A 12624-nucleotide genomic window follows, 5' to 3' on the forward strand; every position below is an offset into this window, starting at 1 on the left:
CAGCTTTACCCACTAGGCAGTGACGCCAGCCCTCCTCCCCTCCTCCCTCCCTCCCTCCAGAACTTTCTGAGGTATCTTTGTAAAGAGATTTCCCAGCATCCCTTTTCAGGTGTGACTGTTTTCTCACCTGTCTGCTTCTAGACCTAACACTGCTTTCTCTTTTCTAGACGGATGTAGCTTGTCCTCTGCACACATGCCCACACACCAAGAAGCCCTAGGGAACAGAGAGGCCCTCTTCCTCCCACTGCAGCTCTGGGGTTTCCCGCTGGAGGCGCTGCCTTGTGCCAGTCATCAGTTAGGCCCCTTGGAAAACTCTGAAGTGGTGAGGCAATAGAACTGATTTCCACTGCTAGTGGGCAAACGCTCACAGAATCAGGTGCCTCAGCTAGTGCCAGGAAATGAGCAAGGATAAGGTCTCCTTAATGATGAGTGTCCCGGTTTCCTGGCTTCATATTCCACCTCCATGTAAACAGTGAGCCCCCAGTTTTTATCTCCAGCTATATAATTCTCTCCACTCCAACCTTTATCTTATGATTTGATGTCTTTAGTTGGATGCCTGAAATCTTTAAGCCAACGTGTGTAAACACGGAACTCTTGCTTTTCCTACCCCAGATAGGTTCTACTTGCAGCCTTCCCAGTCCAGGTTAATGGAAACTCAGTCAGTCTGACTTTTTTTGACACGCACTTCCATTCTGTCAGCAAATCTTGTTAGCTATACTTTCAAAATATCCAGAGCCCAACCACTTACCATCACCTTCACCGCTGTGACAATGTTCTGAGCCAGTTATCCTTTACTGTATTACCGTGACAGCCTCCTAAAAGTTACCCCCTTTCCATCCTTGACTCGTAGAGACTCTTCCGAGCCAGCAGCTAGAGCAGGCCTTCAGAAACACGACTTGGGTTGTGTCACGTCTCTGCAATGCCTCACTCCAGGTGCAAGCCAAAGTCCTCACACTGTCCTCCAAGGCCCTGTGTGGTCTGCATGTCCCTCTTCCCCTTGCTCTGGCCATACCAGTCACATGGTGTAACGAGGTTTCCTTCACCTCCACGTTCTCAGCCCCATCCCAGTCTTCTGTTCAGCCTCAGTTCTCCCGACGTGCTCCACAAGGGACACCTCACACTTCTTTCTCTTTTCACCCTGCCCTACTTTTTCTTTTTCCCATGTTTTCTAAGATGCCATCTACTTCACTCCTGTTTCCCGCCTTTCCCTTCTCCCCACTAGACTCCAAGTTCTGTGATGACAGGGGTCTTTGTTTTATTCACTAATGTATTCCATGTTTCTTAGGATGGTGCTTAGTACATTATCAGCACTAAAAAAATTGTTAATTGTATTAGTGAATGGTGGTGGTACAGTATTAAAAATGGAACCATCCTTTCAGAAATGATTTGGGAAAGGAAGAGACTTACAGCAATAAATGATGATTGCTTGTTTTTAGCGTGATATATGTACAGTACAACTATGACTTAAAAATTTTTATTCATCAGAGAGAGAGAGATACCTCCATGTACTGGTTCACACCTCAAATGCCCACCACAGCTGAGACTGGGCTAGGACTGAAGCTAGCAGCTAGGAACTCAGTCTGGGTTTCACAAGTGGGTGGCAGGGACCCAATTATGTGACCCATCAGCTGCTAAATCCCAGGGTGCACACTGGCAGGAAGTTAGAGTCAGGAGCCGATGAAGGGACTCTGATCCAAGTACTATGATTTGGAATGTGGGTGTCTTAATTGCTAGGCTAAATGCTTGCTCCTACAAGTATGGTTTTTTAGGCTTAATTTGGTACCTTTTAAAAAATGTAATAGCTTTATTGAGGTGTAATTTACATACCATAAAGTCTACCCATTATAATTGCACAATCCAATTATTTTTAGTAAATTTAGAATTGTGCAGCCATCACTTCAAAAAGCCCCCTGTGTCCATTAATTTGCAGTTGATTCTCTCTATCCTTTCATGGTGCCTTGATTTTACTTGTTAATTTTTTGCCCCTCAAGTCTTAAAAGAATAATTCTGTAGTAATTCTAATACAGCTTTGTAAATTTAAATATGGAAAACTGTAAATTTAAATATGAAGTTACATATCCCTTCTTGAGTGTAGGAAATGGTATTGAACATCAGTGAAAAAAATGAGATGGAGAGGCAAATTGGCCACATTCTTACCAGTTCTGCCCTTGACCACCCAACCCAGACTTTTTTTTTTTTGTTTCAACTTCATCATTGGATAAATGGGGATAATAATGGTAATTAGTTCCCAGGGCGTGATGAGAGGATTACAAATGATGAACGCAAATGACTTGGTACAGTGGCTGCCATATGGTAAATAGTCAACACTGGCTCACTTGGTTAATCTCTCGTTAGTGTAGGACCACAGCATATAGGGCCAGTACCTTTGCAGCCAGAGAGTTCAATTTAAATGTGATTGTAAGTATCTGAAGTTCATGTGTAGTGTGGTCCTACTCCTGTCTTGCTTTGTCGGTGATGTGTGACTATAGCAGATAGAAAAGCAAGTTATTTTCCGACACAGAAGATCATTTCTCAGCATATTTACATGGTGGTATCTGTTAAGCCACTTTGAGTGAGTTTTCTGTGTTCATCTTTGACAGGGCTCTGACACCAAGGAGGTGATTACCCCTAACTGTTTAGGTGAGATTGTAGTGACCATGACGAAGTGTTCTGATCTGTGTCTTAGTATTAACAGTAGGCTGGCCTGTCATTGAGACATTCTCCAAAGAAAGTAGGGGAGGAAAGCATTCATTGTGTCTTCTGTAGTTTGATAAGCTGGAACTAAATTATTTTTAATGATTTCTCTCTCTCTCTTTTTTTTTTTTTTATGTACAGATGCACAAAGCAGGGTCATCAGAAACCTCTCGATTCAAAAGATGATAGTACCGAAAAACACTGCCCTGTGACAGTGAATCCGTGGCATATGAAGAAAGCTTTTAAAGTCATGAACGAGTTAAGAAGGTATCATTGCATTAATGTACATGTAACAACTGGTCTCTTTTATTTTTCAGTTGTTGGTCGTGAGTAATACCCTCTTCCCCATTGTTGTGTTGGTAGAGGGGGCATTGAAAACCTAGGCTCTGTAAATTTTGTTTTTCTTAAGAGACAGACAGAAATCTCCCACCTGCTGGTTCACTCCCCAGTGCCTGCAATGCCTAGGCCTGGGCTGAAGCTGGATTTGGGGGACTCAGCCCAGGTCACCTCCATGGGTAGCAGGAACCATACGTGAATGAATTTTTCCTCCCACATCCATATTGGCAGGAAGCTGGAGATAGGAGCTGGTGCTGAGACAGACACTCTGTTGTGTCCTAACTGGCAACTAACTTAACTGCTATTTCAAACACCTGCTCCTGCAAGTTTTTAAAGAAAGGAAGGGAGTATATAATTCAACAGAAATGTGGATGATGTAGGGCTTTTCTGTCCAATGTGGTAGCTACAACTAACTAGCTTTTGCCAGTTTGAATTGAGACACTCAGTAAGTGGAAAATACACAATGGGTTTCTAAGACTTAGTGCAGCAAGAAGTAGAATATTTCATTAGTAACTTTAAAAAATATTGATTACAAATTTATGGATTAAAGAAAAGAAAAAACTATATAGGACCATTTATCAACAAAATAAATGTGCTTTTGACTCAGTGTTTGTAACGTAAATGTATAAAGTGATGGGGCATTTTCAAGAGAAAATTGAGATATGTGTTGGCCTATTAATGTTATCTAGGATCACTGGCATTAGAAGTGGTATTAAGGTTAATTTCTAAAATAGCTGAATATTTTAAATGTATGTTTTAATATTTTATAGAATTGTTTTTGATAAATTATGTAACACATTAAATGGAAAAATATTGATTACATGTTGAAATTAAAATATATTGGATTTTTGGGTTAAATAAAACTTAGTAAAGTTAATTTCACTAGTTTCTACCTTTTTAATGTGACGTTGCTTGCATTACAATTTTATTGGACAGCAGTAGTCAAGGATTTCTAGCTCACTATTACAAAGAATACAGAAAGAAACCTGTAGACAGAAATGTTAACTCTCTTTGTGGTGGTGGTTGTAGCTAAGGGAGTGAATGCCCATTGCTAAGGGCATTCTCAAGTGTTTTGAGAGCTAATGCAGTGAGGAGAGTGACATTCACAGTCAATTAAAAAAGTCTGTTTTTTTTTTCTTTTTCAGTAACAGGCTGCTGTCTATATTAATACTGGTTTTTTTCTCAGCATTTTGGAAAGCTGTTTCCTATGCCATTCCTTTTGTGACAGCACTGTGCACATGAGGGGTGTTCACAATGACCATGGGAAAGCTGTACATGGATCTCAGAAACTTTTTGTACCAAAATTAACTTTAACTTCCATTTTCCTTGAACTTTCTGAAATCCCCATGCACATCCCATCTAAAATGCTGGAAGCTTGGCCTGGAAGGGCGGGGCTTAAGCCTTCCTTTACCTGTGTGTGCCAGTTCATCCTGAAGTCCTCACTGTTGGTTCATCATTTGGTTCTTGAATTAAATTCAGTAAATGACTCTCTGGTAGGTACTAGAGATGCAGTGGTGAGCAAAAGCAGATACATTTGCTCCCTCCTGGCGCCATGGTTGACTGTAGGATGTAGACATTCGCCAGAGAATCCCAAATGTAGTTTACTATAACTTGTAATAGCAATAAGAGCTGTGAAGGAGGGCTCGCTGGTGCTGCGAAGGTGGGTAACAGTAGATAGGAATAATTATACTAAGATTGGAAAGTAAAAAAAGGTAAGGGGGTAAAGTCAGTGTGGGAGTGAGGTTAGATTGGAGGTTAGATTGAAGCCCGGGTCCCGTGGTGGGAATGCAGTGCAGGAAGTCTGGAACCACACCAAGAGAGGAGTTGAGTAGGTAGGTGAGGGCCAGCATGCTAGAGCCCAGCAGTTTGGTCTTCATCAGAAGTTGTTTAGGAGGAAGCTGTTGGAGCATTTTAAGTAGAGATGTGACATGATCAGATTTGTATTTTGAACACACTGGCTTCTGGAAGGAAAATGGGTTGGAGAGAGACCAGGGAAGGTTAGACTGAATATTGGATCATTTGATTTGCCTCCTAGTATTGCTCTGACAGCACTTTCAAAATGTGGGTTTTCATTTATTCATTGGGAGAATATATAGCTGAGATAATCCAGCAGAGCTGGCCATGCTGTTTCAGTTTTTTTTTTTTTTTTTAATCCTGTTGTGACAGTAGTTTTAGAATGTAAAATGCAGTGGTTACTAGGTGGGACTGAGAGAAAAGGAAGAAAAATTGTGTGCTTACGACGGACATTCAAAAACTTGTTTTAAGGTAATTTGAGAGGCAGTGAGTCAGGGAGAGAGCTCCCATCTGCTGGGTCAGTCTCCAGATGCCAGTTAATGGGTCAGGCTGAAGCCAGGAGCTGGGAACTCAGTGCGGGTCTTCCATGTGGGCGGCAGGACCCCAGCTACATGAGCTGCCACCTGCTAGCATCTGCATTCGTGGGCAGCTGGAGTCCGGATCCAGAGCCAAGCTTGGGACGCAGGTACTCTGATGCGGGATGCCCACATCGTAGCGGCTGGGCTGAGTGCCTGCCCCAAGACTGGGATCTTCAGTGGCTGGCTCTTCTTTCTGTTGCTTCACACGTCTGAGAGAACTGTCAGCAGGCCTGTTGATGTTTTCCTCTCTGCCCGCTCCTGTGGTGTGTGCGTGGGGCTCTGTTGACCCAGGTGTTACTCACCAGACTGCAGGGATGGGAACACCTGGTGCTCCTCTTGAGGAGAATGACCTGAGTTTTGGGACAAACTCTTTGGTCTTAGGCCTTGATTCGCTTCTTTGAGCCTTGACTATGAAATAAGAGGCGTGGACAGGATGGTCTAACGGGTCAGTGCTTGCTCTGATGTTCTCTGAGCTGTTGAGATTTTTCTTTTTCCTATTTACCTGCAAGTCCTATGGCGTCTTTGCCTCTTGCAGTGTTTTGAACTCGGACCTCCGTTTACCGAGTTGATCCATTTTGGGTGTCAGCTGTGAATTAGGACCCTGTTGTTCTTTGTTGCACTGTTTCAGGAGCTGGTGTGTCCTCTGTTCCTAGCTGAGGCTGATTTTCAGAACAAAGAATCATCTTTGAATAGCCAGAGGATTGGCTGTCAGATCAGTAACCAGGATTATTTTAATGACGTCACAAACCAAGTTATAGTTTTTTAAAAAATGGACTGTCTCAGGGCTTATCAGAACACCCCCCCGCCCCCCGTTAAGAATATCATTCTCTTTCTCTTTTATGCCTTACAGCCAATTTGGATAATTTAAAAAAAAAGAATCTCTGAAGAAGCCTATTTCGTACACAGTGGAAAATCCTTAATTATTTCCTGTCCTTGCTTCAACTTCCTGTTGCCACGAAAGGGGAGCTGAGAGTGGTTTCCTGCCTTCTGGGAAGGGAGAACTTCCTTGTTTTCACCCTCTGCTCTTGGGCTCCAGCCTCAAAGCGGCGCAGTGAAGCTGTGTGCTGGAGTGTGTTTTGGTGAACCTTGGGCTGGTACAGGCAGAATTTAGGCAGTGCTTGTAAAAGTCGCTTTCAGTTATAGTTGGTGAAAGGTGTGGTAATATGAGTGGGAGGATAGGAATTTTGTAAGGTTTAAGTTAAAGAGTTAAGATAATTTTATAGCAAAATAACATGGTACTTCCTGTAACGTTTTCTTAAGTTAAATTTCTTTAGACAGGAGGCCCAGAGGCTTAGCGCTGTGTCGCAGCCCAATATGAACTTGAATAACATAAAAACTGTATGGTGTGAAAACAGGTGTTTTTGTGAGCAGCTGGTTCTCCTTTGAAATCAGCTTGAATGTCCAAAAGGCTATGTGGGATCCACAGTTACAGACTTGGCCCAGGCCCCCTTGGGTATCTTGAGAGCTGCCGGAGACAGACAGGAAAGAGGATGAGGTGGGGGTTTATGGGATGCAAAACGTGGGTTTCCAGAGAATTCTCATAGGAGGGTTCACAGAAATGGGCTTCAGCCGGCCTTGATGGGAAATGCAGTGGAATTCATCCAGAGTTCCGAGTGCGAAAGCCGTTCCTCATCTGATCAAGTGGCTGAGCTAGGGAGGGCATAGACATTACCCGCTGGGCAAAGTGAATCAGGGGTTCCTGTTGGGGAGTCTGTGCAGAGGAGGCGTGGAAGCCAGCAAAGGGCAGAGTTGTGGCAGGTTTAAATAGGGTGATGAATTTGGACTTAGTACTCCAGGCGGTGGGATTCAGGCAAGGTTTTTTTGTTTGTTTGTTTTCAGGATTCATTTATTTGAAAGGCAGAGTTACACAGAGAGGGAAAGAGAGGCACAGAGAGAGGGGTCTTCCGTCCACTGACTCACTCCCCAAATGGCTGCAGCAGCCAGAATGGGCCAATCTGAAGCCAAGAGCCAGGAGTTTCTTCTGGGTCTCCCACATGGGTACAGGGGCCCAAGTACCTGGGCCATCTTCTGCTGCTTTCGTAAGTACATTAGCAGGAAGCTGGATTGGAAGAGGAGCAGCTGGGATTCGAACCAGCTCCAATATGGGATGCCAGCACTGCAGGCAGAGGCTTAACCTACTATGCCCTTTGCTGGTTCTCATCAATGTTCTTTAGAAACTAATTTTATTTGTGTAAACTTTTTTTTTAGGTTTTCTTTTTTTTAAACTTTTATTTAATAAATATAATTTTCCAAAGTGCAGTTTATGGATTACAATGGCTTTCCCCGCCACAGCCTCCCCACCACCCGCACCCCTTCCATCTCTCAGGGAAGGTTTTGAGAAAGTGAGTACCACCCTAAGAGTAATGCTGTCAGAGCCGCGAGAGGATGGCTGTCGTTCAGCTGCACACCGATTGCGGGAAGTTTTGCCCTTTGAATTTCCCTAGCGTAGATGGAGGGCAGTTTCTCAAAACCACACCAATAGATCCTTACAGAGTACCAGTTATGGTTTTTCTTTTTTTAAGATTTATTTTTTGAAAGAGTTACACAGAGAAAGAAGGAGAGGCAGAGAGAGAGAGAGAGAGAGAGAGGTCTTCCATCTGCTGGTTCACTCCTCAGTTGGCTGCAATGGCTGGAGCTATGCTGACCAAAGCCAGGAGCCCATATGGGATGCGGGTGCGTTAACCCACTGTGCCACAGCGCCGGCCCGAGTACCAGTTATGAACCGTACCCTGTACTGGGTCTGTGGCGGGGACAGAGAAGCATGTTATTTCCCAGACACACATTTTCCTGAGAAATGTAGATTCCTGGCTTTTTGAAATGACCAAAAGGGGAACTGTCCAAAAGGCAGGTTGCATTTTGTCTTTAAACTTAAAAAATACAAATGAAAGCTTTTCTTTTGTAGGATATGGGGAAGACTACTTGAGCTTAAAATTTCCAGTGATTATCAGTGTTTTATTTACAGGAAATATAATTTAAATCATTAAGTCAGGAGTTGAAAGTGTTTAGTAAGGCCAAATCACATAAAGCTCTTAAAATGTTCACCTTTGTAAGGGGCCTTCAAAAAGTTGGTAGAAAATGCATATTGTGAAAAAGATGCATCTGGATTTCAGAGTTTTTTGCAACATAACTCACCTTTTAATTCCACTTTTTGAGGTTTTCTTGATCCTGCCTAAACCATAACTATTTAGTTGTTTGTTATAAGAGCAGTTATTTCTTTCAGAAAATACTTACACCTGAAGCATACTCTCATTGGAGTGCTTAGTCTTTTCTCCCCAGGATTTTAGACATCATGGACCCAGATCACTTACTCAATGAGGTTAACTGTTCCACATCTGTGAAAAGTTTGAGTTGTGGCTATTCTGTGGTTATTTACGCTTTGCCACTTGGAACTTAAGCGAGTATGCCTTTTTCTTCCTAGCTGTGTTACCACTTGCCCTTTTTTTTTTTTTTTTTTTTTTAATTTCAAAGTCAGAGAGAGAGGTCTTCCATCCGCTGGTTCACTCCCCAAATGACCACAATGGCTGGAGCTGTGCCTATTCAAAGCCAGGATCCAGGAGCTTCTTCCAGGTCTCCCACGCAGGTGCAGGGGCCCAAGGACTTGGGTCATCTTCTTCTACTTTCCCAGGCCATAGCAGAGAGCTGGATTGGAAGGAGAGCAGCTGGTTCTCGAACCGGCGCCCATATGGAATGCCGGCACTTCAGGCCAGGGCGTTAACCTGCTGTGCCACAGCGCCGGCCCCTACCACTTGTTTTAAAGGGATTGTATTAGTCTGTATTCCGTTGCTGTAACAAAACACCTGAGGTGGCTAACTTACAAAGAAAGCAGGCTTATGTAGCTCATGGTTTTGGAAGCTGAAAGTTCAAACAGCATAGTGCTCTACCTGATGGGGCCCCCCTTGGTGAGGGCTGGTGGCATCCTGGTGAGAGTGCACATAGACCCACAGATGATACCAAGACCGGAAGGCTGAGGGTGGGCAGGCTTTTCCTTCCTCTCCCCTCCCTCCCTCCCTCCCTCTCTGGTTTGTCTGCCCCCTGGACTCTGGCCAGCCACTCATCTCACCAGCCCAGCATGTCGGATGTGTTTCCATTTCTGTTCACTGGCAGCAGATGCCTCCAGATTTCCTAGCACCTGCAGGGGAAAGGTGGCCAGATGCCGCGTGAACCCCCTGCACCCCCTTTATCGCAGGGTGTGAATTCGTTTCACATGACAGCTAAAATTGTTTCTGATCTCTCACAGCCCGATGGCACACTGGACTTTTAGAAGATGTATTTTAAAAGTGGTAGGTTTGTTTTCTAGTCTTAGGAATTAATTTATTTTACGTCAGAAAACAAAGAATGTCCTGAAATATTCAGGCATGTTTCACTCATTTTCAAAGCAGTTTTTTTTTTTTTTTTTTTTTTTTTTTTTTATACAGGTAGACAGTGTGAGAGAGAGAGAGAAAGGTCTTCATTTTACTGTTGGTTCACCCCCAATGACCGCCATGGCCAGCGCGCTGATCCGAAGCCAGGAGCCAGGTGCTTCTCCTGGTCTCCCATGGGGTGCAGGGCCCAAGCACTTGGGCCATCCTCCACTGTACTCCCAGGCCACAGCAGAGAGCTGGCCTGGAAGAGGGGTAACCGGGACAGAATCTGGCGCCCCAACGAGGACTAGAACCCAGTGTGCCGGTGCCGCAGGCAGAGGATTAGCCTAGTGAGCCGCAGCACCGGCCTTCAAAGCAATTCTTTTCTCTCCTGAGAAAGCATGTTTTTAAGATAATTGTTTTATTTGGAAGATAGAGTACTTTTTTCTTTGGTGTCATTTGAGTTTTACATAAGGCCTAACTCCTGTTCTTCTCATTTTTAAAATTTTTTTAAGATTTATTTGTTTATGTGAAAGTCAGAGTTATATAGAGGGGAGGAAACAGAGGTCTTCCATCCACTGGTTTACTTCCCGAATGGCCACAACGGCTGGGACTGCACCAGGCAGAAGCCAGGAGCCAGGAGCTTCATCTGGTTCTCTCATGTGGATGCTGGGGCCCAGACACTTGGGCCATCTCCCACTGCTTTCCCAGGCACATTAGAAGGGAGCTGAATTGGAAGGGGAACAGCTGGGATTGGGACGGGCACCCATATGGGATGCTAGTATCATTCCCCGCTATGGCACAGTGCCAGCCCCATCTCCTCTTTTTAGATTTGAGTTTAGAAGCCACTTCCTGGGGCCAGTGCTGTGGCGTAGCAGGTAAAGCCACTGCCTACAGTACTGGCATCCTGTATGGGACCGGTTTGAGTCCAGGCTGCTCCCCTTCCAATCCAGCTTTCTGCTATGGCCTGGGAAAGTAGAAGAAGATGGCCCAAGTCCTTGGGTCCCTGCACCCATGTGGGAGACCCAGAAGAAGCTCCTGGCTCCTGGCTTTGGATCGGCCCAGCTCCAGCCATTGCGGCCCCTTGAGAAGTGAACCAGCAGATGAAAGACCTCTCCCTCTCTCTGCCTCGGCCTCTCTGTAATTCTGACTTTCAAATAAATAAATAAATCTTTAAAAAAAAAAAAAAGTAACGCCACTTACTTTCTGAAGCTTGTCCATTTGCTCTGCCTCAGCCTCTCCTGTGTGTTCCCAGGCACCTTGCACTTGCCCTACCGTAATAGTCATGGGTTCATTTGGTAACTTCTGGTGTCTTTGTGTTTCTCCCGGGTTTGACTTAAACTCCTTGGCATCTCAGTCACTGTCCTGTTGTGCCGACAGTGCTTGCTACCCCCAAGCACTCTCTGGGTATTTGATGAATGAATGAATGAGAATTTTACTAAATAATAGCTTTATTTATTCCATTGTTTGGAGACCTTTTCATTTTAGTCCTTCTTTTACTAGATTACAAATGATGGGAACATACATTCAGAAATCTACCAAGTAAGATTGTGGGGAGCAACTCGGACTAGACTGTTACTGGAATTAAGACTTATTCTATGCATCTGCTCTCCCACAATATGGCGCTGGGAGAGGAGGAAACAGCTTCTACACAGCTGCCTCCAGTTCAACCAATAAACTGTAGGACCTGCTCCTGATTGGAGGAGAGCAGCGTACTCGGCGTGTGGGTAGCAGAGTTGGGATTGGTGGAAGAGGACTATAAAGGAGGAGAGAGACGGCATGCACCAGGAACATCTAAGGGGAACACCTGTGCAGCCCCCGAGAGAGCCGGCCGGCGGTGTGCCGCTCCCCTGCGGAAGTGAGGAAAGTGGCAGGGGGAACCGCCCTTCCACGGAGGTGGAAGGGACGGTAGCCAACCCGGGAAGAACCAGCAGCCAACCCGGGGAGGGCCGAGCAGACAAAAGAACAGCGCAGGGTCCTGTGTCGTTCCTCCGCGAAGAGGGGGAGCGACATAAGATGTTGGGTAGGACTGCTAAGGCAAGTTTCCCTTATTTTTATTGCCAGACTGTGCATTTGTAACTTTCTTCCTCACCCCAAAGCCTTTCAGCTTCCTGTAAGTGTGCACATTGTGAGAGATCAAGCCCAGACTCAGCATTTGCATATTAGTATATGAGGGTAGTACAGAAATTTCCTGGAAAAAATGGAATTAAAAACTTTATTTTGGTGCAGAAAATTTGATAGATATCCATATGTAGTTTTTTCCCCCCTAATATATGTTTGCCATGAATTTTGAAGACCCTTGGTACTCTCACTGTATATTCAGGGACACACTGATGATAAGGTTGGTCATATCTCTCTTATCTTTGAGTGCTGTTTTAACATGTTACTGCTGGAGACAAGAATATGAAAAATGTCCCTGGTTTGTTATGTGGCCCTTAGTCTCCCTGTGACCTAACCTGGGGTCTGGCTACATATTTTCTTGGCGGTGATTTTAATCTTCTTAGTTAACTAACACCAACTTCTCAGTCGGGAAAACTGGGCTGGTTCTGTAATTGACAGCCAACAGGTGTTAGGCTGGCAGGTTTGGATCAATGAGTAATTGTAATTGAAGCTGCATGTAATTAATTATGTGATTTTGAGGTATTCAAGTGTAATTCCATTTAAGTTTCATCTTGAAACTAGAGCATTAGGAGGGATTACTGAGAAGAGGAACATGGGCGTACAGAGGCACTTGGCTCATGTTTGAGTGGTGTCCAGATTGCCTGGTTAAGACAGGAAGACCTGGCTGGCCTTGTGGAGAGACGGTGCAGCTCGGCTGGTCCACCGGGCCTCCCTCCTCTGCTCAGACGCACCCTTGTCCCCCTTGGTCCACAGCGCCATGC

The 12624-nt window shown here is 44.7% G+C and overlaps 1 protein-coding gene across 2 annotated transcripts in view; it reads left to right on the top strand.

The window, feature by feature from the left end:
* Positions 1-12624, top strand: part of KLHL2 (kelch like family member 2) — a 123232-nt gene that overhangs the window by 11749 nt on the left and 98859 nt on the right. For both annotated transcript variants that reach the window (XM_070047275.2, XM_008273508.5), the window contains exon 2: positions 2836-2961. Coding sequence is in view for 1 of the 2 variants with exons in the window: in XM_008273508.5 (XP_008271730.3) it covers positions 2836-2961 (126 nt within the window). In the remaining variant the exon portion in view is untranslated. The remainder of the gene's footprint in view (positions 1-2835; positions 2962-12624) is intronic.

Source organism: Oryctolagus cuniculus, chromosome 8 (assembly GCF_051225735.1).
Source record: "Oryctolagus cuniculus isolate XC-2025 breed Fujian yellow rabbit chromosome 8, ASM5122573v1, whole genome shotgun sequence".
In the NCBI taxonomy this organism is placed as follows: Eukaryota; Metazoa; Chordata; class Mammalia; order Lagomorpha; family Leporidae; genus Oryctolagus; species Oryctolagus cuniculus.